A 27,980-nucleotide genomic window follows, 5' to 3' on the forward strand; every position below is an offset into this window, starting at 1 on the left:
ACTTATTTTGTGGCCCCTCAGTAAAGAGCTGAGGCATCACTTTTCTAGGGTTTCCCTACAATGTGAGTTCTCACAAACCAACAAAGAATCACTGAAAGATTTTTTCCAAATTGATACACTCACAACTTTTGCCTCCAAAGAAAACTTCCTATTTTTCCTAATGTAAGAGGTATCATCAAAGGCATTCCCTCAGTCTTTATATTCACAAGTGTCTTTGCAGTGAATTCTCAGTTTCCTAAGGAATGTGGAAAAATAACTTTCCAATACTGATGACATTCGAAGGGAATTTCTCTCCAGAATAAACCCTCATGTCTCTTAAAAACTGAGAGAACATTCGAGGCTTTCCCACAGTAATTGTATTCGGAATCTCTCCCCATCTTTCGCTCAGTAATGCAAACGCTTGTGCTGAAGGGTTTCCCACATTCCTTTTAGGATTCCTCTGTAGTGATTTCTCACATGTGCTCTATGGGATGAGTGTCGCTGAAGGCTTTTGCATTCTGAGGATAGTCTTAAGGTTTTTCCCTTAGTGTGAACTGTTATGTGACTCCCTAGAGATATCACTGAAGGCTTTCCTATAGCTACTGCGCTTCTCAGATTTCTCTCCACACATAATCTTTTGTGCACATTAGGGTGAGTTTGAGCTGAAAGCTTACCACAAAGATTGCACTCATGAGGTTTCTCTCCAGAGGGAATTGACTTAAGTTACTGAGGGCTACTTCATATACAATAGATGGACAGAATGAGAGTCTGCTAAAGGCTTTTCTTCACTGAGTTCATGGAAACTCCTCAGATGGTTCCTTATGATCTGTCTCCTAATATATATATATATATATATATATATATATATATATATATACACCCTGTGTTTTTTCTTCCCACTCTGTAAGCAATACAGTACGGAAGAAATGATAATATGTCCTCCTCAGGATGGGTCAAAAAAGACAATGTGGCTTCTGCATTAGCTTTCCTGTAGATCAAATGCTTTGGGAGGAACCTGATGCTACATCATGAAGATACTTGGCCCTCTGGAGAGTGAAGTAATGAAGATTCTCTGCCAACAACTGGCATTAACTTGCTAGACATGTGAGTGAGCCATTCTGGAAGCAGATTCTGTATCAGTAAAGACTCCGATGATTGTGGCTCCAGCAGACATCTTGATTTCACCTCATGACAGATTCTGCGCCAGGACTACACAGCTAAGTTGCTTCCAGATTCCCGACCTACAGAAATTATAATAAATGTATGAGGTTTGAAGCCACTATGTTTTGGAGGGAAATTTGTTAGGCAGCAGCAGATAACTCACCCATCTAGTGAGTTACTGTCAGTTGTCTGAGGGTTAAGAGATCAATGAACGCTTTCCTAATTACTGTACTCATATCCACCTATTATGAATTCTCTTGTGCACAGAAAGGTAAGAGTTAGTGGTGAAAGATTTTCCACAATGATTACATTCGTAGGGTTTCTCTCCAGTGTGAGTCCTCACGTGTTTCTTAACAGCGGAGAGATTATTGAATGCTTTCCCACAGTTACTGCATTCATAGGGTTTCTCCCCAGTATGAATTCTCTTGTGCACAGTAAGAGAAAAGCTACTGCTGAAGGATTTTCCACACTGATCACACTCATAGGGTTTTTCTCCAGTATGAGTTCTCATGTGCTGGGTCAGATAGGAGCTCTTCCTAAAGGCTTTCCCACAGTCATGGCACTCATAAGGTTTCTCCCCCGTATGAATACTATTATGCCCGGTGAGGGAGGACCTCGTGCTGAAGGCCTTGCCACATTGATTACATTCATGGTGATTCTCTCTCGTATGAATTCTCTTGTGGCTTTTGAGGTTACAACTGGTGCGGAAGACGTGGAAACACTGATTACATTCGTAGGGTTTTTCTCCAGTGTGAATTCTCACGTGCAGCCTAAGGGATGAGGGATCATTGAAGGCTTTGCCACAGTCCGTGCATTCATAGGGCTTCTCCCCATTGTGTATCCTCTTGTGAATGGTCAGGTAGGATCTACTGCTGAAGGACTTGCCACACTGATTACAGTCATAGGGTTTTTCTCCAGTATGAATTCTCTTGTGCTGAGTGAGGTTAGATTTTGTGCTGAAGACTTTAAAGCACTGATTACATTCATTGACTTTCACTCCAAGATGATTTCTTTCCTGTTAAGAGATGAATGATAACTATCATTTATAGTATTTTTAATATTTAATGAATTTTATGTCATAGGAACTCTTTTTCAGGAATTCCGTTACATTATTACAATTGACATTTTGGCTATTTTCAGTGCTTGTATGTGGCTTCTGCCAAGTTTGAGCTGTTAGAAGTTAAAAAAGAAGGATGCTTTGCCACAAATCCTTATCATATTCACAGAACATCTTCTGATAAACTTAAGACCACTTTATATTTCAACGATCAATATCGTAGTCACATTTAAGGAAATATTTACAAGTGGAAACTCCCCAGTGAAGAAACAAGTTTGGAGCTAACTTACGGTTTTCTCCAAATTCACAACTTTTCACAGTATCTCTCCAGAGACAAAATTTCCTCATGTGTAAATGATACTATGACTGTTTACTTTGTGACTCTTCTAACTTACTTTCCTACTGTAAAAAACCAGAAATCAGCCAGGTTAGTCTTACCGCTTTAATACCATTGGAATGTTCTTTTCTAAAAACGTGCTTCTTAGGAGTTAACCATTTGGCTTTAAGTACAGTCTCCAAACCTGAAACAAATTGAAAACAAATTTAAGTTGATGGAGGAAAGGAATAGTAAAGTACATACATGAGTAAAGGCAGACTCTGAGGGATCAGGGTTTTTGAGGAAGTTTGCCATGAAAGGGATGTGAGTATGAAAACTATAGGTATTAAAGGATTCTAGAAGGATTAAGACTGATCAGAGATTTACAAAAGAAGGGATTATCAGGAATGCAAAGTAGGAAGGAATTGGATAAAGTGCTCCTATGAGATTTAAACTTAAAAAGGAAAAGAAATGTATTAGCATTGTCCGATGACAGCAGCTACACTTGTGGTGAGCACAGTATAACTTATAAACTTATCAAATCACTACGCTGTGCACCTGAAACTGATGTAACACTATATATTAAGTACACTTCAAAGGAAAAGAGATATGTATTTTTCCCCCGAGTCCAAGGTAATGCATGAGATGTTGAACAGAAAGCTAAAAAGAAGGAACATACACGAAGAAGCTCATACCAAATGTTCTTGACCATCTCTGCCAGAAAAAAGGACATGTTATAAACTTTCCTGATTGATGATTCCTGAATGTATTATTCCCATGCCCCAAATCACTGGCCAGACCTATTCCTCAAGAAGACTCCTATCCGCCTGTCCACCTGGTGCTCACCTGGACAGGTGCCTGGAAGAATTCCTCGCTCCTGTGTCATCACTTTGTCTTCTTGCTCCAGCTGGGAGGTCAGACTGGGTTTATCAACGTGACACCCTATTTGTGGAGAAAAGACACATGATGTAGGGGGACTGTGCAGGTGACAAGCAACTCCATGAAACTGGAGCCAACAATTCTGAAGATGAGCCAGTATGACTTCTGCAACAGTGGAGTAACCATGCATAAATTCTAATGGGTATAGTAACTCTCCAGAAACAAAAATTTAAGCATCCTCAATGTCCAGGTGACAGGATATAAACAGTCCCAAAGTCCATGCCCAAGTTTACATAACATACTTCAAAAGCTCTAAAGCTTTTAACCACAGAGAATATAAAGTCAGGGTAAGGAACAGCTATTCAGTTCACAGGGAAGGCATCAGACAGAAAGCTCCAGGAGGGTGGGGACCACGTCTGTCTCATTCATCACTACATTCCTAAACCCAGCACAGACCCAGGAACATCGAAGTGCCTCAGAAAGACTTGTGAGAAGTGACAACAGTGAAAATTAAGGGCTGTTAAACGAAAAGTCCCTAACTCCACAAAAACAGTGACTAAATTAGGGAACACCATCAGGACCAACTTTATCAGAACTTTGGAAACTTATCAAAAGTTTACAGCAACTGGAAAATGTTTAATCAAGGACAACAACCAGCTGACATTTTAACTGACCCCTGTCTAATCTATTCACTGCTTTGGCTGTGACCTTGCAGATGACAGCCCACATTCCTAGTACTGCAGGGAGCAGGGGGGACCTATTTATTGTCAAAGATCCGTGGTTGTCTGATTTGACTTTTCTGGCTTGCCTTTATCTTTTTTTTTTTAATTTTTAATTTTTTATTATTTTTTTTACTTTATAAACTTTTTCTTACACTTACTTTTTTTTTCAATATATGAAATTTATTGTCAAATTGGTTTCCATATTGCCTTTATTTATCTAATCCCACTCTCCAAGGGCTGAGCTGTCTACCCACGAGGCATGTGCTGAACACATTTAAAGGCAAGTATCTCAGCCATCACCACCAGAGGCAAGTGAAATAGTAGAGGAAAACAAAAAACTAACCAAGAAGCCTGGGAGGAAAACTATGGAATAAGATGTTTGGGGGAATTTTTAAAAAATTTCCCTCATATTTCTTTGAATCTAGAAAGCCAGGGTCGGGCACATGGTCAGAAAAGACCTGAAATTGCATTAAGTCCTCAATTCTGGCTGACCTTCAGGTTCTGCACAAGAAGAAAGTGAAGATTATGGAGAGTTGCCAATTGCCTGCTGATTTTGAAGGTAGGCCCTGGACACCCACACAGAACACATCTGCAGAGACTACAGGTGTTTTACTTTTTGTTCCAGGCCCCCAAGAAAATCTCTGACCAACCACTAGCTAACCACGAAACTAACATAACAGTCTTCAGGGACCAAACGTGACAAATACAGATTACAAAATTAGTATAGAGGTATCACTAAACATACATTCAACAGCAACAATAACAAATTCTGGTGGTAGAGAGAAATCGGATTCCAGAATTGCTGTGTAATAATGTTGCAAATGTCCAGTTTTAACACTAAAAGTATGAGGCAGGCAAAGAAACAAATGTATGGCCCATTGCAGGAAAAAAAAAATGAGTAGAAACTGCTCCAAAGGAAGCCCAAACATCAGACTCACTAGTCAAAGAATTTAAATGTTTTTTATTTAGTTTTTGAGAGCGAGAGTGTAAGCAGAAAGATCCGAAGTGGGCTCTGCACTGATAGGCTGACTACAATGAGCCCGATGTGGGGCTCAAACTCACGAACCAAGAGATCATGACCTGAACTGAAGTCAGACACTCAACCAACTGGGCCACCCAGGCGCCCCTCAAAGGATTTAAGTCAACTCTTTTAAGTATGCTCAAAGACCTAAAGAAAACCGTGACAATTTTGATGAACTAGAACCCATGTTAAAGAGAGGGATCCCATCAAACATACCAATATACACATCATGGGAATTCATTAAGTGGAGAAGAGAATGAGGTAGAAAGAATATTTGAAGAAATAAGGGCAAAAATTTCCCAAAATTTGACAAAGACACAAATGTACACAGCCAAGAAGCTTAAGAAACCCCAAGTATAAGGTTACACTGAGAGGCACAGAGATCACGAGCACATCTGCCCTACAAGAAATGCTAATGGGAGACTTTCAGGCTGAAATGAAAGGATAATGGATATTAATGCAAATCCACATAAAGAAATAACCTGATAATTGAAAATACACACGCCAATAGTAATTGGCTATTTTTGGTTTATAATGCTTATCTTTTGGGTTTGAAACTCTTTCTCTTGTATGATTTAAAAGATAAATGCCTACACCAGTAATTGTAAATCTATGTTAATGGGCACACAAGGTATAAAGATGTAATTTGTGGCAAAACAAAAGAAAGCAGGTGTGTGTGTGTGTGTGTGTGTGTGTGTGTGTGTGTGTGTGCAGGTACATAAGAGCAAACATTTTATATACTAGCAAAACAAAGTTGGTATTAAATCAAAATAGGCTGCTATGAATTAAAATGTTAATTGCCGGACTTTAAGCTGTATTACAAGCTGTCATCATCAAGAAAGTATGGCACTGGCATAAGAACACTCAGATCAATGGAACAGAATAGAGAACCCAGAAATGGACCCACAAACGTATGGCCAACTAATCCTTGACAAAGCAGGAAAGAATATCCAATGGAATAAAGACAGTCTCTTCAAGTGGTGCTGGGAAAACTAGACAGTGACAGGCAGAAAAATGAAACTGGACCACTTTCTTACACCATACACAAAAATAAACTCAAAATGGATGAAAGACCTAAATGGAAGACAGGAAGGCATCAAAATCTGAGGAGAAAGCAGGCAAAAACCTCTTTGATCTTGGCCACAGCAACTTCTTACTCAACACGTCTCTGGAGGCAAGGGAAACAAAAGCAAGAATGAACTACTGGGACCTCATCAAAATAAAAAGCTTCTGCACAGTGAAGGAAACAATCAGCAAAACTAAAAGGCAACCTACAGAATGGGAGAAGATATTTGCAAATGACATATCTGATAAAGGTTTAGTATCCAAAATCTATAAAGAACTTATCAAACTCAACGCCCAAAACACAAATAATCCAGTGAAGAAATGGGCAAAAGACATGAATAGACACTTCTCCAAAGAAGACATCTAGATAGCTGACACATGAAAAAATGCTCTACATCACTCATCATCAGGGAAATACAAATCAAAACCACAATGAGATACCACCTCACACCCATCAGAATGGCTAACATTAACAACTCAGGCAACAACAGATGTTGGCAAGGATGTGGAGAAAGAGGATCTCTTCTGCACTGCTGGTGGGAATGCAAATTGGTGCAGCCACTCTGGAAAACAGTCTGGAGGTTCCCCCCAAAATTAAAAACAGAACTACCCTATGACCCAGCAATTGCACTACTAGGTATCTATCCAAGGGATACAGGTGTGCTATTTCGAAGGGACACATGCACCCCCATGTTTATAGCAGCACTATCAACAATAGCCAAAGCATGGAAAGAGCCCAAATGTCCATCAATGGATGAATGGATAAAGATGTGGTGTATATGTATATATCACATTATATATATACCACACACACACACACACACACACACACACACACACAATGGAGTATTACTCGGCAATCAAAAAGAATGAAATCTTGCCATTTGCAACTACGTGGATGGAATTAGAGGGTAGTATGCTAAGCAAAATTAGAGAAAGACAAATATCATATGACTTCACACATATGAGGACTTTAAGACAAAGAACAGGTGAACATAAGGGAAGGGAAGCAAAAATAATATAAAAACAGGAAGAGGGACAAACCATAAGAGACTCTTAGATATCGAGAACAAACTGAGGGTTACTGGAGGGGTTGTGGGAGGGGAATGGGCTAAATGGGTAAGGGGCATTAAGGAATCTACTCCTGAAATCATTGTTGCACTATATGCTAACTTGGGTCTAAATTAAAAAATTAAATTAAATAAAAATTAAAAAAAATAAAATGTTAACTGTAATCCCCAGGACAACCATTAAAACAAATAAATAAAAAGAAATGACAGGGAATCAAAATGGCCCATGAGAAAACATTTAACACACACACACACACACACACACACACACACACACACACACACAAAATGAAAGAACTGAGGAACAAAAATGATAGAAAACATGTAGAAAATAACAAAATGGCATAAGTAGGTCTTTCTTTATCAATAATAAACTTAAATGTTAACGGATGAATCTGTCCAACTAAAAGGCAGATTTGGGCAGAACAGATAAAGAATATCCAATTATATGCTCTCCGTAAGAGAGTCAACTTACATCTAAACACACTAAGAGGGAGGTAGGGAGGGGTCAACATGGCAGAGAAGTAGGGGGATCCTTACTTCCCGCCTCCCTCAAAGAAGTGCTGAAGCCAAAGGACTCTGAACCCCAAGAGTCTGGGAGGAAAAGAGACTGAATCTACCAGGAAGAAAATGAGACAACTTGAGAAAGGATAGGTGGGTGATTGTGAACTGGGGGAGATAGAACAGGGTGGGTAGGCACAGAGGGGAGGGATCCCCTTCTGCAGAGAGACAAAGGGAAGAGAATGGCTAGGGAAGTGTAGGACTGTATCTGCACAGGAAAATGACCTCGTACTGGAACTCAGAGGGATCCCATCTCTAACGGCAGGACTTTCTTCGGACTGGGGCCGGCTCCCTGTTCACGCACCTGGGGAGGAGGGGAGCCAGCCCTGGGTTCGGTGGTAGGTCAGGGGCGCAGTCCGCAGTGGGAGAAAGCGGCCACTTCCCCAGAGTGCGGTGGGACAGAACAAAGCCTGCCTGTGTCCGCCACCCCCGGGGCTCAGTGGCGAGGTCAGCGACGCAGTCTGCAGTAGGAGACAGAGGTCCTCCTTGAAGTGCGGTGGCACAGACAAAGCCAGCTGGGACCACCTATTGGGCTGCACTGAGAGGCACTTCCCCAGTGCCAGAGTGCATGGGAACGGGACTGTGAATCTTAGCCAAGCGCAGGGTCAGGGGAGTTGGTGGAGCGAGAAGGACCGCCCCGTCTGCACCCGTGACACAGTGAAGAAGACTCAAACTGAGTCCACCCGTTGGGGTCTGTGGAGAAGAGACTGGGGGATCACCATTGCCGCCCCCCAGCACCAAGGTGGGGCCTCAGGGATCACTCCCCGGGCCCACAGTGGAGGTGGGTCCAGATTATGCCAAGCCACGCCCCTTTGCACTGGGTAACTGCGTATCCACCGAGGGGCACAGACCCTGTGGACAGCGACTCCCCACAAGCGATGCAGCATTGCCTGGATTAACTCTAGGTCAATTCTGGAGAGAGATATATTCTTCCTCCCACTTCTGCTCCTTATCTCTTCCCTCCCCTAGGCTGGTTACTCTGGTTATTGGTCTGTCTAAACAGACATATTTAATCCATTGTCTTGATACTTGTTCTACACCTCCTTCTACTCCTTCTTTACACTCCTTTCACTCTCTCTGGGATAATCGAGCAGTATAGTTTCTCTGGGTAACTTTATCCTCGTTTCATTTTCCCCATTTTAGTCTCTCTGCCTGGTCAATGTTTATTTTTTCTTTCTCCTCCACTCCTGTCATTTCTCTTCGTATCTGCTCTTCTGTCAGCACCGCCTCCAACCTGTTCTTTACTTGTAGTCGGTGTTTTGGGTTTTTTCTTTTGGTTTGTTTTATTTGTGTGTTTGCATGTTTTTGTCTCCTGTTTTCCTTTCCAGAGCTACTCCAAGGAACAAATCAAAGCACACCTGGTGGAGGGTCCAAAACATCACTACGGGTAGGGAAATAAAATAACCAAAGTCACACAGAGAGCAAGTAACACTCTCCAAAAAACACCTCCTGAAGGGCCAGGCCTGGACAGTGTATGACCCCCACCATCCTCCCTTTAATATAGCGGTGCCCGCAGGTACAGAGCACACAGCAAGCTTTTAAAACTCATAAGGGACAGAAAACTAGCCAAAATGATGAAACGGAAGAATTCTCCACAAAAGAAATTCCAGGAAGGAGTGACAGCTAACAAATTGATCAAAAACAACTTAAGCAATATAACTGAGCAAGAGTTGAGAATAGTCATAAAAATAATTGCTAGGCTTGAAAAAAGCATCGAGGACAGCAGAGACTCTATTGCTAGAGAGATCAAGGGACTAAGAAATAGTCATGAGGAACAAAAAATGTTGTGAGGTGCAAAATAAAATGAAGGCAGCCAAAGCACAGATTGAAGAGGCAGAGGGGAGAACAGGTGAATTAGAAGATAAAATTATGGAAAAAGAGGAGCTGAGAAAAAGAGAGATAAAAAAATCCATGAGTATGAGGGGAGAATTAGGGAATTAAGTGATGCAATCAAACGGAACAATATCTGTATCATAGGAATTCCAGAAGAAGAAGAAGAGAGAAAGGGGCTGAAGGAGTACTTGAACAAATCATAGCCGAGAACTTCCCTGACCTGGGGAAGGAAAAAGGCATTAAAATCCAAGAGACACAAGGAACTCCCTTCAGACGTAACTTGAATCGATCATCTGCACGACATACCATAGTGAGACTGGCAAAATACAAGGATAAAGAGAATTCTGAAAGCAGCAAGGGATAAACGGGTCCTAACATACAAAGGTAGACAGACACATAAAGGTAGTAGCAGACCTATCTACTGAAACTTGGTAGGCCAGAAAGGAATGGCAGGACATCTTCAATGTGATGAACAGAAAAAATAAGCAGCCAAGAATCCTTTACCCAGCAAGCCTGTCATTCAGAATAGGAGAGATACAGGTTTTCCCAAACAAACAAAAACTGAAAGACTTCATCACCACTAAACCAGCCCTACAAGAGATCCTCACAGGGACTCTGTGAGTGAAAAGTTGCAAGGACCACAAAGTACCAGAGACACCACTACAAGCATGAAACCTACAGACATCACAATGTCTCTAAACCCATATCTTTCTATAATAACACTGAATGTAAATGGACTAAATGCTCCAACCAAAAGAAATAGGGTATCACAATGGATAAAAAACAAGACCCATCAATTTGCAGTCTACAAGAGACTCATTTTAGACCTGAGGACACCTTCAGATTGAAAGTGAGGGGATGGAGAACTATCTATCATGCTACTGGAAGTCAAAAGAAAGCTGGAGTAGCCATACTTAGACAAACTAGACTTTAAATTAAAGGCAGTAACAAGAGATGAAGAAGGGCATTATATAATAATTACAGGGTCTATCTATCAGAAAGAGCTAACAATTACGCATGTTTATACGCCAAATACGGGAGCCCCCAAATATATAAAACAATCACAAACATAAGGAACCTTATTGATAAGAATGTGGTAATTGCAGGGGACTTTAATACTCCACTTACAACAATGGATAGATCAGCCAGACACAGGATCAATAAAGAAACAAGGGCCCTGAATGAAACACTGGATCATATGGACTTGACAGATATATTTAGAACTCTGCATCCCAAAGCAACGGAATACACTTTCCTCTTGAGTGCACATGGAACATTCTCCAAGATAGATCACATACTTAGGTCACAGAACAGTCCTTAATAAGTATATAAAATTGAGATCATACCATGCACACTTGCAGATCACAATGCTATGAAACTTGAAATCAACCACAGGAAAAAGTCTGAAAAACCTCCAAAGGGATAGAGGTTAAAGAACATCCTACTAAAGAATGAATGGGTCAACCAGGCAATTAGAGAAGAAATTCAAAAATATACGGAAACAAATGAAAATGAAAATACAACAATCCAAATGCTTTGGGATGCAGCAAAGGCAGTCCTGAGAGGAAAATACATTGCAATCCAGGCCTATCTCAAGAAACAAGAAAAATCCCAAATACAAAATCTAAAAGCACACCTAAAGGAACCAGAAGCAGACCAGCAAAGACACCCCAAACCCAGCAGAAGAAGAGAAATAATAAAGAGCAGAGCAGAAATAAACAATATAGAATCCAAAAAAGCAGTAGAGCAGATCAATGAAACCAAGAGTTGGTTTTTTTTAAAAAATAAACAAAATTGATAAACTTCAAGCCAGGCTTCTCAAAAAGAAAAGAGAGAGCACTCAAATAGATAAAATCACAAATGAAAATGGAATGATTACAACCAATCCCTCAGAAATACAAGCAATTATCAGGGAATACTATGAAAAATTATATGCCAACAAACCGGACAACCTGGAAGAAATGGACAAATTCCTAAGCACCCACACACTCCCAAAACTCAAACAGGAAGAAATAGAAAATTTGAATAGAGCCATACCCAGCGAAGAAACTGAATCAGTTATCAAAAATCTCCCACCAAATGAGAGTCCAGGACCAGATGGCTTCCCTGGGGGAATTCTACCAGATATTTAAAGCAGAGATAATACCTATCCTTCTCAAGCTGTTCCAAGAAGTAGAAAAGAAAGAAAAACTTCCAGACTCATTCTATGAAGCCAGTATTACTTTGATTTCAAACCAGAAACCCAGCAAAAAAAAAAAAAAAAAGAACTAGAGGCCAATATCCCTGATGAATATGGATGCAAAACTTCTCAACAAGATACTAGCAAATCGAATTCAACAGCATATAAAAAGAATTATTCACCACGATCAAGTGGGATTCATTCCTGGGCTGCAGGGCTGGTTCAACATTCGCAAATCAATCAATGTGATACATCACATTAATAAAAGAAAAGAACCATGTGATCCTCTCAATCGATGCAGAAAAAGCATCCTTTCTTTAAATATCTAATTTTTTTTCAACGTTTATTTATTTTTGGGACAGAGAGAGACAGAGCATGAACGGGGGAGGGGCAGAGAGAGAGGGAGACACACAATCGGAAACAGGCTCCAGGCTCTGAGCCATCAGCCCAGAGCCTGACGCGGGGCTCGAACTCCCGGACCGCGAGATCGTAACCTGGCTGAAGTCGGACGCTCAACCGACGGCGCCACCCAGGTGCCCCAATCCTTTCTTAATAAAAACCCGCGAGAAAGTCGGGATAGAAGGAACATACTTAAATATCATAAAAGCCACTTATGAAAAGCCCACAGCTAATATCATTCTCAATGGGGAAAAACTGAGAGATTTCCCCCTGAGACAGGAACACGACAGGGATGTCCACTCTCACCACTGTTGTTTAAACATAGTGTTGGAAGTTCTAGCATCAGCAATCAGACAACAAATGGAAATCAAAGGCATCAAAACTGGCAAAGATGAAGTCAAGTTTTCACTTTTTGCAGGTGACATATTATACATGGAAAACCTGACAGATTCCACCAAAATCTGTTAGAACTGATACATGAATTCAGCAAAGTCGCATGGTACAAAATTAGTGTACAGAAATTGGTTGCATTTTTTTAAAAATTTTTTTTTTTTCAATGTTTATTTATTTTTGGGACAGAGAGAGACAGAGCATGAACGTGGGAGGGGCAGAGAGAGAGGGAGACACAGAATCGGAAACAGTCTCCAGGCTCTGAGCCATCAGCCCAGAGCCCGACGCGGGGCTCGAACTCACGGACCGCGAGATCATGACCTGGCTGAAGTCGGACGCTTAACCGACTGCGCCACCCAGGCGCCCCAGGTTGCATTTTTATACAGCAATGATGAAGCAACAGAAAGACAAATAAAGAAACTGATCCCATTCACAATTGTACCAAGGACCATAAAATAGCTAGGAATAAACCTAACCAAAGATGTAAAAGATCTGTATGCTGAAAACTATAGAAAGCTTATGAAGAAAATTGAAGATGATACCAAGAAATGGAAAAACATTCCGTGCTCATGGACTGGAAGAATAAGTATTGTTAAAATGTCAATACTACCCAAAGCAATCTACACATTCAATGCAATCCCAATCAAAATTGCTTCAGCATTCTTCTCAAAGCTAGAACAAGCAATCCTAAAACCTGTATGGAACTACAAAAGCCCCTGAGTAGCCAAAGTAATATTGAAGAAGAAAACCAAAGCAGGAGGCATCACAATCTCAGACTTTAGCCTCTACTACAAAGCTGTAATCATCAGGACAGTGTGGTATTGGCACAAAAACAGACACATAGACCAATGGAATAGAATAGAGACCCCAGAACTGGACCCACAAAAGTTTGGCCAACTAATCTTTGACAAAGCAGGAAAGAATACCCAATGGAAAAAAGACAGCCTCTTTATCAAATGGTGCTGGGAGAACTAGACAGCAATATGCAGAAGAATGAAACTAGACCACTTTCTCACACCATTCACAAAAATAAATGCAAAATGGATGCAGGACCTGAATGTGAGACAGGAAACCATCAAAACCCTATAGGAGAAAGCAGGAAAAAACCTCGTTGACCTCAGCCATAGCAATTTCTTACTTGACGCATGTCCAAAGGGAAAGGAATTAAAAGCAAACATGAACTATTGGGACCTCATGAAGATGAAAAGCTCCTGCACCACAAAGGAAACAACCAACAAAACTAAAAGGCAACCAACAGAATGGGAAAAGATATTTGCAAATGACATATCAGACAAAGGCTAGTAACCAAAATCTATAAAGAACTCACCAAACTCCACACCCAAAAAACAAATAATCCAGTGAAGAAATGGGCAGAAGACATGAATAGACATTTCTAAAGACTATCCAGATGGCCAATAGGCACATGAAAAAATGCTCAATGTCACTCCTCATCAGGGAAATACAAATCAAAACCACACTGAGATATCACCTCATGCCGGTCAGAGTGGCTAAAATGAATAAATCAGGAGACTATAGATGCTGGAGAGGATGTGGAGAAATGGGAATCCTCTTGCACTGCTGGTGGGAATGCAAACTGGTGCAGCCGCTCTGGAAAACAGTGTGAAGATTCCTCAAAAAATTAAAAACAGAACTACCCTATGACCCAGCAATAGCACTGCTAGGAATTGACCCAAGGGGCACAGGAGTGCTGATGCATAGGGACACATGTACCACATGTTTATAGAAACACTTTCAACAACAGCCAAATTATGGAAAGAGCCTAAATGTCCATCAAGTGACGAATGGATAAAGAAGATGTGGTTTATACATACAATGGAATACTACTTGGCAATGAGAAAGAATGAAATCTGGCCATTTGCAGCAACATGGATGTAACTGGAGGGTATTAATGCTAAGTGAAATAAGTCAGGCAGATAAAGACAGATACCGTATGTTTTCATTCATATGTGGATCCTCAGAAAGTTAACAGAAAACCACGGGGGAGGAAGGGGAAAAAAGAGAGAGAGGGAGGGAGGAAAACCATAAGAGACTCTTAAATACTGAGAACAAACTGAGGGTTGGTGGGGGGGTGGGGAAAAGGGGAAAGTGGGTGATGGGCATTGAGGAGGGCACCTGTTGTCATGAGCACTGGGTGTTGTATGGAAACCAATTTGACAATAAATTATACTTAATATACAAAAAAAAAAAGAGGAAAGCAAAAACAAACAAAAAAACACACTAAGGGGTTGAAAGTCAACAGATGGAAAAATAGATTCCATGCAAACAGCCGCCAAAAGAGAGTGTAGCTATGTTAATTTCAGGCAAAATAGACTTTAAGACAAAAACTGCTACAAGACACAAAGAATGATCTTATGTAGTGATTAAAAGGTCAAATTATCTAGAAGATGTAACAATTACAGATCAATTACAACAGAATTATAAATTTTTTAAAATATAATTTATTGTCAAGTTGGCTAACATACAGTATGTAAGGTGTGCTCTTGGTTTTGGGGGTAGATTCCCGTGGTTCATCGCTTCCATACAACCAAAGCGGTCGACAGATTCAGTGCAATTGTTACCAAAATTCCAACAGCTTTTATTTGCAGAAATGGACAAACTGATCCTTAAACTCACACGGATTTGCAAGGGATCCTGAACAGACAAAACAGTCTTGAGAAAGAACGAATTAGGAATTCTCACACCTGCTGACATCAAAGCTTACTTCAAAGCAATAGTAAAGAACACACCACAGTACTTGCACAAGGAGAGATGCAGAGATCAGTGGACGAGAACTGAGTGAGTGTAAACTCGTAAAGTCTGTGGTCACACAACTTTGGACAAGGCAGCAAAACAATTCAGTGGGGGAAAGAATAGTCTTCTACAGCAATGGTGGGCAACTGGGTAATAAAGAGAGACAAAAGAACGAAACCACATAAAAAATTATCTCCCAAAGGACCAAAGACCTAATTGAAGAGAACTAGAAAATTCCTGGAAGAAAACACAGGGGTAAATGTTCATGGCCTTGGTGGATTTGGCAAGAATTTTTGAGATATGATCGCAAAGGACAAGCAAAAAAAGAAAGAAAAAAAGAGATAAATTGGACTTCATAAAAATTAAAACTCTTAGTTCACTTAGCATAATACTCTCTAGCTCCATCCACTTCGTTACAAGTGGCAAGATTGCATTCTTTATGGCTGAGTAATATTCCATTGTGTGTGTGTCTACATACACACACACACACACACACACACACACACACACACCATGTCTTTTTCATCCATTCATCTGTCCATGGACATTTGGGCTGTTTCCATAAGTCGGCAATTGTAGATAGTGCTGCTATAAACGTTGGGGTGTGTGTGCTCCTTCGAAATCAGTATTTTTGTATCCTCTGGGTAAATGCTTAGTAGAGCAATTGCTGGATTATGGGGTAGTTCTATTTTTAAGGAACCTCCGAACTGTTTTCCAGGGGGGCTGCGTCACTTTGCCTTCCCACCATCAGTGTACGAGGGTCCCCTTTCTCCACATCCTCCCCAACACCTGTGGTTTCTTGTGTCGTTGGTTTCAGCCATTCTGACAGGTGTGAGGTGGTGTTTCATCATGGTTCTGACTTGTATTTCCCTGATGGTGAGTGACGTTGAGCATCTTTTCGTGGGTCTGTTGGCCATCTGGATGTCTTCTTTGGAAAAACATGATTTTACTCACACGTGGAATTTAAGAAACAAAACAAATGAGCAAAAGGGAAAAAAGAGAGAAGGAGAGAAAGAGGGGAAAACCAAGAAACAGACTCTTAACCACAGAGAACAAACTCATGGTTACCAGAAGGGAGGTGAGCGTGTGTGTTGTGGGGGGGGGGGCAGTTTGGATGGGGATTAAGAGGCACACTTGTCATGATGAGTACCGGGTGTGGTATGGAAGTGTTGAATCAATACATTGTACACCTGAAACTACTATTACACTGTATGTTAAGTAACTGGAATTCAAACACAAACTTAAAAAAATTAAAACTGTTGTGTGTCAAAGGACACTATCAAGAAAATGAAAATACGCCATCAACTGGGAGAAATTATATCCGAATCATATTCTGGACAAGGGACCAGTATTCATGACACATATAATGAATGTGTATAATCCAAGAACAAAGACAAGCAACCGAATTCCAAACCGGGCCAAGGACTTGAACAGACGTTCTCCACAGAAGATCCAGAACAGCCGACACATGAAAAAGTGCTCAATGTCATCAGTCATGAGGGAAACAGAAATCAGGGTGACAATGAAAAGAAATACTGCCTCATAACCGTGAAGACGGCTACCATCAGAGGCACAAACGTTGGGGCAGATGGGAAATTGGAACCCTCCCACCTTGGCGCAGCTCCTGGGGAAGACAGTTCAGCAGTTCCTCAAAAAGCTAAACCTACTGATATATGACCCAGCATTCTGCTCCGACACATACCCAAGAAAGCCGAAAGCGCATGTTTGCACAAACCATGCACCAATATTCTCAGCAGCAAGGTTTGTAACAGCCAGTAAATGGAAACCACCCAAATGTGTATCAACCCATGAGTGAATTTTAAAGACGTGGCCAATCCACAAAATGGTGCAACACTGCTAGACCTTCGAACATTAATTACGCTGCCTGAAAGGAGCCAGACCAAAGAGATCACAATGCCGGTGGCAGGAAATGTTCTGAGCAGGCAAACCCAGAAAAATGGAACGCAAATGGGTGGTTGGCAGCAGGGGGCTGTGGGGAAGGTAACGGGTCCTGGCCACTTCCCGGGGAGGGGGTGAGGGGTGATGACAATGTTCTGACATTAGATAGCATTGATGGTTGCACAACAATACTACTATGTCAAAAGTTACTGAATTGTGCTCTTAAAAACAGCTAAAACAGGGGCTCCTGGGTGGCTCAGTCGGTTAAGCATCCGACTTCGGCTCAGGTCATGATCTCACGGTTTGTGAGTTCGAGCCCCGCGTTGGGCTCTGTGCTGAACAGCTCGGAGCCTGGAGCCTGCTTCGGATTCTGTGTCTCCCTTTCTCTCTGCCCCTCCCCTGCTTGTGTTCTCTCAATCTCTGTAAAATAAACACTTAAAAAAAATAGCTAAAACAGGGGCGCCTGGGTAGCTCAGTAGGTTGAGTGTCCTTGGCTCAGGTCACGATCTCACAGTTCTGTGAGTTCCAGCCCCGCGTTGGGCTCTGTGCTGACAGCTCAGAACCTGGGGCCTGACACAGAGCCTGATTCTGTGTGTGTGTCTCTCTCTGCCCCTCCCCCACTCACACTCTGTCTCTCCCTCTCTCTCTCAAAAATAAACAAACATTAAAGGAAATTTTTAATAATTAAAACAGTGACTTTTATGTTATGTGAATGTCACCTCAATTTCAAAAAAAAAAAAAAAAAGACAATAATGTGGGGAATATTGTGGGGAATAAGCTTTAGAATTCCCTGGGCTTGCACCGATGGGTTAATAAGGCAGAAAGAATTAGAAAGCCATACGATGTTCACACCCAAGTTTGGGTAAACAAGATTAGGTAAATAGGTATAGAGAGGGCGGGGCAAAGGCTCCAGGATGGACCAAAGGTGTATGAGGTAAACAAGATTATATGTTTAGGGCGGAAGCGCTCCCCAAGTTAGTACTGTAGCAGAAAGCTGCTTTCACTGGAAGGAAGGGTAAAAACAGGAAAACAGGACTTTAGACCAGTGCTGGGCCAAGTCGTCCAGAGCGGAGCTAATTAGCAAAAGAAAGGTGCCTTGGTGACCCTGAGGTAGCATGCTCTTTCTTGTCCCCCTTGGCAAGTTTAGGTAAACAGAGGTGGGGCCTCACATCTGCTGTAAACAACCTTCGGCCAGGTGCCAGGACTTTGTTTTGTATCAACCCAAACCCCTAACCCCGCATATCTTCAAGACCCCGTTTCCCTCACGCCCATGAGTTAATGTTCACAGATTCATGGTCTCCTTGTGCACGTCCACTGCCACGTTTGTAAGCCTTCTGATCCTAATAAAAATGGAGCAAGGACCCTTAATCGGGGCTCTTGGCTTCTCCTGGACATGAGCTATCTCTCGCATTTTTTAATCCTGTGTCCCGCTCTCTTGCTGGACGAGAAAGAACTCTAGACCCAGAGTCTACGACAAACAAAGTCTCGTTACGGGCCTAAGTAAACGCGGGGATGAGGTCAGGCTTACCGAGCGAGGCCAGGTTCCTGCAGTTCTCCTGCATCACGTCTCTGTACAGTGTTCTCTGAGAAGGGTCCAGCAGGGCCCACTCCTCCTGGGTGAACTCCACGGCCACATCCTCGAAGGTCACCGAGTGCTGAACCGTCACAAACATCACGGCTTAGGCAAGGACCATCCCCGCCGAGTGGGCAGGAAAAGGGCAGAGGACGATGGGACGAGGGGCCGGGAACCCAAAGCGCAAGATGTGCGGGCAGGGTTCTGAGCTCTGCTCTCAACCGCTTCTGGGCTCAGCCTGCGGTGATCCTCCCTGTCTACTTATGCCCGCTCCCACGGTGAACATGCCCCTAACACAGAGGTGATTCTCTTATTCCAGTGAGACTGTGAAATCCTGAAAGCTGATCTCCCTCCATCTGCAGGGCTGAGTAGAGGCCGGGGACATGGCAGAGATCAGAGAAACATCTGGTAAATGAGTGAGCGATTCCCCCACAGCTGTCACCAAGTACTTGAGTTTAGGACACAGTCAGGTCTTCCTCAGTTTCCCCTAAAAACCTCTCTGCAGAACGTGATGGAGACGGTGACCTTGGAGGCACCTTGGCAACGCAGAAAACGTTGACAAACACGACACTGCCTGGGGGGCCCCTGACCCTCCATCAGATGCCCGGAGACCTGGGGCCCTCTGGACACCTGGTTTGGCCACGAGGCTCCGGGTCACTGGAGGAGAACAAATTCAGCTTCTGGTCAAAGGAATAATGACTTGGAAAAAAGAGTAGTGACTCACCGGTAACCAGCTGGTCAGGAAGCCCTTAGCCAACCCTTCCTCCTCCGTCCGTCCGTTCTGAGGAGAGGCTGAGTACAGGGAAGGCTGAGCTGGAGAAGAAGAAAGGGGTCAGGAGAGCCCAGGACGGCTCTGTATGCCAGCACTCACCAGTCTGGGGGCTTCCCCACCTACCTGCACGTGACCACACCCCGACACGCACACGCACACGCACGGCCACACCCATGACCACCCCACACAGTGTGGGTGGACACACACATACACACACACACACACACACACACACACACACACACACACACACAGCTTTCAGAGGACACATGTCAGAGTGGCCCAGTCTCACCCAGGACCCAGGGCCAGGAAATAGGGCCAAGGGTCTTACTGACCTGGAGGAAGAGATTATTAGTCCCATTTCACAGATGAAGAAACTGAAGTTCAAGGGACACCACTGTTATTTTTCCAAGTTTATAGAAAGAATCAGAGAGACGGTTCAGAGGCTCTCCCACACTCACCACACAGGTGACATCTCCACAGACACTCAAACCACCAAAATCCCAAATCCCAAGAACCACATCGGGGACGGGTGACCCCCGGGCATCTGGCTCCACTCCAGCCTCACCGCTCGGCCCCTCCTTTCCCGCTCCGTGGTGCAGGGGCCTTTACCGCCTGGACTCTGAGGGCCCCCCGACTTACCACACGTGGGGGGCAGAACCACGGCCGCCATCCTGTGACTCAGACAGGAATTTCTGCGGACAACGGGCAGCGGAAGAACCCGGACGCTCCTCCTCTGGTCGGCACAGCGCGCTCAGGCCGGGCCCTGGTGGAAACGGGACAACAGGAAGCCTTCACACCTCTCTCCCACCGCGGGCTTCCGGGGACCAACCCATCTTAGCCTGCCCGTTGTGTCCTCCTTCAACATGCAGGTGGGGTCCCCAGTATTGGGTCTTTACTTAGCAGGTGATGAACCAGGGCTGGCGAAGCCAGAGCTCGTCCTCTTGGGTCCTAACGGTTCCACCATGACACGCCTCCGCCGCCCCACCTAAACCCCCAGCTTCCCTGAGTCTCAGGGCACATTCTTCCCATGCAGGTGGCTGTCACAAACACATTCCCAGGTCTGACCCTTTGGTTACTGGAGATGATGACGGCTGATACTAGTCTTTGCCTCCCCCAGCCCCACCTCCCTCAGATGACGGGTGACGTCAGAGTGCGTGAGGACGACCCTCGGTGTTACGAGTTTGTCCCCTTCCACCTGGGGCGCCACCCTAGACCCTGTCATCACCTGACACTATTCTGCCACCTAAAACAATAGCTGACAAAGGTCTCTCTGAATCCAGCATCCCAAACGTTGTCCTTGTTCATGTTTTCTTTCCCTACGTGTGTGTGTGTGTGTGTGTGTGTGTGTGTTTAGAGCGAGAAAGAGGGCAAGTGTGAGTTGGGGGCGGGGGTGCAGAGGGAGACAGAGAATCTCAAGCAGGATCCACACCCAGCGCAGAGCCCAATGCGGGGCTGGATCCCGCGAACTGTGAGATCGTGACCTGAGCCAAAATGGAGAGTTAGACGCTCAACTGACTGAGCCACCCCGGCGCCCCTTACACGTGTTCTTTCATCACGCGGAGGACTCTCCCCCGCCCCCCGCTACTTCATCAGGCATCAGGCACGTCCTGTTCTCATCTCACGCTTCCCCCCTGGATTTCATCACCCCTCTCTCACACATTCCTCATCCACACACCCTGCCCGCGCCCCTGCCCAGCAGAGCTGCGCCCGGCCTGGTTCCAATCACCTGCCGGCTCCATGGCAGCGTCCGGGGGACCTGCCCGCGGTGGGGCTGTCATGCCGCCACCTCTGGGGAAGCACGGTCACCAACATGCAAACAGCCTTGACCCTGCAGGACATCCTGTAAGTCCGTGCGGCTCCCCACCATCAGGCCTCTAATCTCTTTACCCCTCGCACACCCTCCCCTCCGCCCTCCGCGGCAACCAGCTTCCTGACTGGCCCCCATGACCCAAGCCTCCTGGTGTCCACACCCGCCCGCGTCGGGCTGACCCGGGTCACAAGAGCGCCTTGGGGGCGACTTCCCAGGCTGGGTGCTCCAAGGCACTGCAGCGTTGCTTGGTCTCTCGCCCCGCTTGCTCCGGGGGAAGCCCCGTTACAAGGAACTCGGGCGGCCCCATGGAGGGACCGACTTGGAGAGGAACGGAGGCCTCCCTCCAGCAGCACCACTGACATGCCCGCCTGGGAGCGAACCGCCTTGGCCTTGGACCCTCGGCACCAGTCCAGGCTCCAGATGGCTGCAGCCCGGCTGAGAGCCCGCTAGGAACTCAGGAAAGTCCCTGAGCCAGAACCTTCTAGCGAAGCGGTCCTGAACTCCTGAACCACAAAGACCATGAGATCTGATACATGATCATCATCGTTTTAAGTCACTGATGGGACAACCTGTTAGGTGGCAACAGATACACACACCCTCACTTTGCGCAGACGGCCCTGCCTCCTACTTCTCACAGTAACCCCCGTGAGAAGGAATCTCCCTTCCCTGGAAGCCGCCAGAATGGCCACGCGACCCCGGCCTCCGCCCTCCCTCCTGTTACAAGCCGGGAGCTGTCTCCCCTCCTGGGTGAGGCCGGGCTCTGCGGCTCAGATCTGTGCTCCTCCACCTGCCTTCTTAGGGAAGGTCTCTTGTCTGCCCTCCCCTCCCGCTCTCCCCCTCCAGCGGACCCCCTCCCACACCATTCAAACCCCATGCAGTGTTTTTAGTAGTGAAATAAATCTATCGTAAGGGCAGTCTTCATTCTGGTACCAGTCTCTCTCCCTGAGCCCAGGGAAAGTGTTTCACTCTGTCTCATTTTCTCACATCCCACTGGCTCCTCAACCCAGGACACTCTGGCTTCCACCATGACCATTTCAAGGACGCCACCCTTGATAGAATCACCATGGATCTTCTTCATAACCACAGAGATGGGAGACTGTAGCTACGATGACACCATTTTTAATCTGTCAGATCGACAAAGACCTGGTGGAGCACATCTTTTATTGGCAAGGATGTCTGGAAAGGCACTTTCATACGCGACTGGGGCACAATTCCTACGGAAGGAAAATTGTCAATTTGATGCAAAATGCAAAATCATTTACCCTTTCCCTGCCAATCACACTCCTAGGAACCGATCTCAAGGATACACAAATACTAAAAGGCAGGCTGTGATTATTCACAATGGCCTTACGTGTAATATCAAAGGACTGGAAACAATACAACTGAGCATCAATAGGGAATTAGTGCAATAAACTACGGAATATCCACAGAATGAAGAAACATGCAGCCAAAAAAGAAAGAGATGATCCCTAGGTATTGATAGAGATTCTTATCTCCAATATTTAAAAAAAAAAAATTTAAGTTTATTTATTTATTGGGGGAGGGGGGCGGGCGGCAGGGAGTGGTGCGGAGAGAGGGAGATAGAGAACCCCAAGCAGGCTCTGTGCTGACAACATGGAGCTCGGGGCTCAATCCCATGAACCATGACATAATACCTGAGCCAAAATCAAGAGTCAGCACTCAACTGACTGTGTTACCCAGGTGCCCCTCCAATAAATGTAAGTGGAAAAAAAAAAAATCAATGTTCACAGCAGTGTATATGGAATGTTTCCTTTTTATAAAAAGGGAATGAATACCTCTTTTTCTCTGGAGTTAGGGAATCAAATGTCACTCCATAAAACCAGCTTCCTGAGGTCTCTCTGTGTGCCTTCCCTGTACCCAAAAGATACAAGCGATAAAGGGTCTGTATGAGCAGGGAGGGGAACCTCGGCCACTAAGAGTCTGGTTGGGCCAGGTGGAAAGAAAGAGCTGCGGGGCATTTTTGCCTCCCAGGCCTGTGTGCAGACAGATTAATGCCCGTGCCCCAAAGGTGTCCATGTTCTACCCCTCAGAATCTGTGAATATGTGAGTTTCCATAGCAAAAGGGATTGTGCAGATGTGATTAAAGTAAGGATCCTGCGATGGGGAGATTATCCAGGTGAGCCCAATGTCATCACAAGAGTCCTTACCTTGCCCAGAATCCTTACAGAGGGAGGTAAGAAGGTCAGGTCAGAGAAGAAGGTGTTGGTGATGCAAGCAGGAGTGAGAGAGTGAGAGAGTGAGAGAGTGAGAGAGTGAGAGAGTGAGAGTGAGTGAGAGAGAGAGAGAGAGAGAGAGAGAGAGAGAGATCTGAGGATGCTACCCACTGGCTTTAAGTGAAGGAAGGAGCCACAAGCCACGGAATGCAGGAGGCCTCTACAAGATGGAAAACACATGGACACCGATTCTCCCCTAGAACCTCCAGAAGGAATGCAGCCCTGCTGACCCAGAATGGCAGGTGAAATCTGTGCTGCTTTAAGCCACTAAGTACCGGTAAGTGGTGAGAGCAGCCACAGTAAACAAATACAGCCTCTCACACCAAACCTTCCCTAAGGCTTGGTGTGAGTCCAACAGACCCGGACAACTGCCGTGTACCCTCCTTACCTTCTGCAGGTGGAGGATGTCTCCTTTCTCCCCACTGGAGACCCAATCTGCAGTTAGGATGAGTTCCAGTCACTGAGCTGAGGAGTCAGAGGGCTGGGATCCAGCCACCCCCAGAGCCCCAAGCGGAAAAGCAGACTGAGAAGGTGCCTGGGGCACTTTTAGGCTCCGAGTCCCCCCATCAAGGTCTCCTGGCAGGTGAAACCTCACAAGAAGGCAGGAGGGGTCTCTGCTCAGTTTACAGATTCAGTGACTCCTGCTCCTGGATGTATGTCAGTGCTGGATGATGGGTCACTTATCAGTGCTGCCCAACGGGACTTTCAGTGATGACATAAATGTCGTCTAATTCTGCTCCGTCCAGTTGGCAGCCACAAGCCACATGTGGCTACTGAGCACTTGAAACGTGGCCAGTAGGACCTAGAAAAGGAACTCTTCCCATTGTTTTAATTAAAATAGCTCCAGGTGACTCGTGGCTACCGCCATGGACAGGGCAGCTGTGGACACACTCAGGCCCGACTGCTTTCAGGATGCGGAGGAGGGGGCCTGTGGGTGGCAAAGTGGGGGGAAAGCATGGACTCGGGTGAGGGGATGCCTGCAGGTTTGCATGGACAGGAACTAGGGGCATAGTACGTGCCCTGTCCCATCACACAAAATACAAGCATGAATGAAAGCATCGTACATTTTCTCAGTTCTACGCTCCTGGGTCTCTTCTTCCCATTTCTTTCTTTCTCCACAACCATCATCCAGGCCTAGGGAACAATCATCTTATTCCTAAACTTCTTCTTACCACTCCCTGTCTTGCCTCTTAAGTCTTCCTTCTTTGAAAAAAATTTTTTTTAATGTTTATTTATTTTTGAGAGAGAGAGTACTAACAGGGGAGGCGTAGAGAGAGAGGAGAGGGAGACACAGAATCCGAAGCAGGCTCCAGGCTCTGAGCTGTCAGCACAGAGCCTGATGCAGGGCTCGAACCCACAAACCACAAGATCATGACCTGAGCCGAAGTCAAATGCTTAACCTGAAGACTGAGCCACCCAGGTGCCCCATCAAGTCTTCCTTCTTAATCCGGAAGTCCATTTTAACCCACATGCACAGACCAGCTGTGACTCACATCCTCCCAGTGCTCACATCTCTAGTGTCTCTCCACTGGTCCTAGAACAGAGTCTAATCTAATACCTGATCTGGCCCAGCCTACCCTGCTCTGGGCTGGCTCACCCCCTGCCCCCCAACTTTGTTGTCTCGGCCCAGCCATTCCTGGCCTCCCAGCTCGTGGAGCACACAAGGCTCTCTCCTGCCTCAGGGGTTATCTTCATGCGGTTCCCTTGGCCTGAACCGCTCTCTTGAAAACACTCCCACATGCTCGCTCCAGCTAACCCTACAGCTAGTTCAACCTGACCCCAACCTCAGCTCTCCAGGTAAATATCCGTCCTTCTCAAGAAGGCTTCCCTGTTTCCGCCACTGAGCCCTCTGGGCCAAGCTCCCACATCACTCCGGTCATTAATTATTTAAAATCACGATTCCCTATTAGAATGTAAATTCCATGGACATGGAAAAAGGTCTTCTTGGTTCTCCCAGGTCTCTATGCATCTGGCTCAGGGCCTGGCTCCCGGGGATGCTGAGCCATCCTGGTTTGCCCAGAACTGTCCCGGTTTGAACACTAAATGTCCTATGTCCTGGCAATCCTCTTACTCTCCAATACACAAGGATGGTCGGTCGCCATAAACTGTGCACTCAAAGGATACCTACTGCGTGACAAATAAACATCCCCCCCTCCAGAACATTACAGGAAAGTGAGAACAAAAAAGGGACACACACACATACTCGTAATTAGTAAAACCTAACAATTAAATAGATTACTTAACAGAATCCTCTACGATGTGAATCGCCAGACTGTTATTTCAGAGAAGTTTGAAGAAATAAAGTTAATTCCTTGCCACCAAAAGGCAAGGTAGAGAGGGCAATCTTTGTGGAAACTAGTGCCCTAACCTGCGACCTACAAGTTGCTGTATATTCCCCCAAATAATTGTAAATCTCATTAAGTAAATAAAGAAATGAAAATCACTTCTTCAAAATACATCTTGTTGCTGGTCAATTCAGTTTTAAATTAATTACTAACAGAAAGAAGTCCTAAGCACTCCCCCCGCACCATGTGCCTATATTTTCAACCTCTGTGGAGGATTTGTAGGGCTTTAGAGGTCAAACGGAATGGGTCTAAGGACTGTGGCTGAGTAGTCCTGCTTATCTTCAGTGGGATGTCTTGTAATCTTACATGTACATGTAAAAAATGTATATATTTATGTTTCTACATAAAATCCTGAAATTTCTAGTATTATGGAATGCAAGAAAGTCTGCATTTCTCTACGGTTACACTCATTTACATACTTGTTTAATGTGTACTTATTTGCATATAAGTGCATTTACTGCCTTATTTCCACACACATAACCACCCACGCCTCAGTATCCTTCCTTTGAACGTAATCTATCAAACAGACAAATAATTTTTCTTAGGATACCCTCCCTCTTAGTGGCTCTTTGCGTTTACAACCTGAGCAGCATGAAAACCCACTAAGAGCTCTCCTCTGCATAGCGGAGGTTGCTGGCACCTGTTGTGACAAGGTCCTTGGGGTGCTCACCTGGTCACACAGAAACCCACGGATCAGGGAGGATGGCATACTTCAAGGCTGGTGGGATCTTGAAGCTGGTTTTAACACAGACTGGGGGCGGGGGGGAGGCACGAAGACTGCTTTTGAGGCCTTTTGATAGGAAGTAATCGTTCTTGGATAGAAAGACCACCCATTCACCTTTGTTTCGTTTTCATTTACTTAAAGTGTCAATGTTGGCCGTGACTGGACTTACCTGATTTCCACGTAGCTATCTGCACCCCAAGTGGGAGAAAGCAGTGTCATGCTGGGTGTGCATGTGACTTGCTCAACTCATCTGGCTGGATCAAGATTTTACGGTGACTCCAGACACTTTAAACACGGGCTTGTTACTTAAGGGCGCTGATAAGCGACTCAGCTGACTTTGATCAGGACTTCAGAGCTTTTAAGGCCCTAGAGCAGATCTCCCGACCCCGGCACTATTGATAACGCTTCGTTGTGGGGGGCTGTTCCGTGCACTGTGGGATGCTCAGCAGCATCCCTGGCCTCCCCACACCCCCCCATTTGTACAACCCAAACAATGCCTCCAGACATTGCTGAAAGTCCTCTGGGGGAGAGGGGGGAGGTGGAAATCACCCCTCAAAGGAGGAGGCAGCGGCGCCCGGAGTCGGGAGGAACCGCAGCCTGGGACTGACCGGAGGCAACAGCCCAAGGAGGAAACGGGGCTCCGGTTACAGACGGGGGGACGCGAGGACGCCAGAGCCCGTGACCGGGAATGCCCGCGGCCCTCGCCCCTCCCTGGGCGCCTACCGGACCCCCCGGACTGTCCGCCGCGCACCGAGTCCGGCCCGTTGCGCTGAGGCCAAACATACCACGTGAAGCAGGTCCCGCGCGAAGAAGACAGCGCACCCCACGCAGCCAGCCCCGCAGGCTCTTTCCACGGTAGCGCCCCACGCTTCCGCTTCCGGTCTCGGGCTGGCCGCCTCTCGCCCCAGTTCCGGTCTGTGTCGAGCCGCGGCGGAGAGGGGCGTTTAGGGGCTCCGGGTTGGGGCGGGCGGGGGCCACCGCCGCGCACCCCAGCCTGGGGCGAGGGTTTCTAGCTCTCTGAGGGAGGGCCCCACGGCCCTGGGCTGCGTCAGCACCAGGGACGGAGACCAGTCCTAGGGGCGGGCTGTGGGCGGCGACAGGCAGACGGGCCGAGTTCAGGTCCGTGGGTGGGGCTGTGGGCGGGAACGGGGTGACGGCGGGCGGGGAGTGGGCGGAGACTAGTTCCGGGGCGTGGCTGTGGGCGGGGTTGTAGCCGAGGGAAACCAATTCCCGGGGC

At 45.6% G+C, this 27,980-nt stretch overlaps 1 protein-coding gene across 5 annotated transcripts; it reads right to left on the bottom strand.

Moving 5' to 3' along the window:
- Positions 1-780: 780 nt before the first annotated feature.
- On the bottom strand, positions 781-27,832 carry LOC125149891 (zinc finger protein 558). 5 transcript variants are annotated; one of them, XR_007146090.1, is made up of 8 exons: positions 27,529-27,832; positions 20,270-20,393; positions 19,580-19,668; positions 18,811-18,937; positions 3,360-3,455; positions 2,636-2,718; positions 1,304-2,155; positions 781-1,220 (listed from the first exon to the last, which is right to left on the bottom strand). XR_007146090.1 is itself a non-coding variant. In XM_047829029.1 (7 exons), the coding sequence occupies exons 2-7, from the start codon at positions 20,298-20,300 to the stop codon at positions 1,373-1,375; spliced, it is 1,209 nt and encodes a 402-aa protein (XP_047684985.1). In that variant the 5' UTR covers positions 20,301-20,393; positions 27,529-27,832; the 3' UTR covers positions 781-1,372. The 5 variants fall into 5 exon arrangements, 4 of the variants coding, with proteins under 4 accessions (XP_047684985.1, XP_047684999.1, XP_047684992.1 ...); XM_047829029.1 differs by having other exon boundaries at positions 781-2,155; XM_047829043.1 differs by lacking the exon at positions 27,529-27,832 and adding an exon at positions 20,527-22,255 and having other exon boundaries at positions 781-2,155.
- Positions 27,833-27,980: the final 148 nt, after the last annotated feature.

This window comes from Prionailurus viverrinus, chromosome A2 (genome assembly GCF_022837055.1).
Source record: "Prionailurus viverrinus isolate Anna chromosome A2, UM_Priviv_1.0, whole genome shotgun sequence".
Classification (NCBI taxonomy): Eukaryota; Metazoa; Chordata; class Mammalia; order Carnivora; family Felidae; genus Prionailurus; species Prionailurus viverrinus.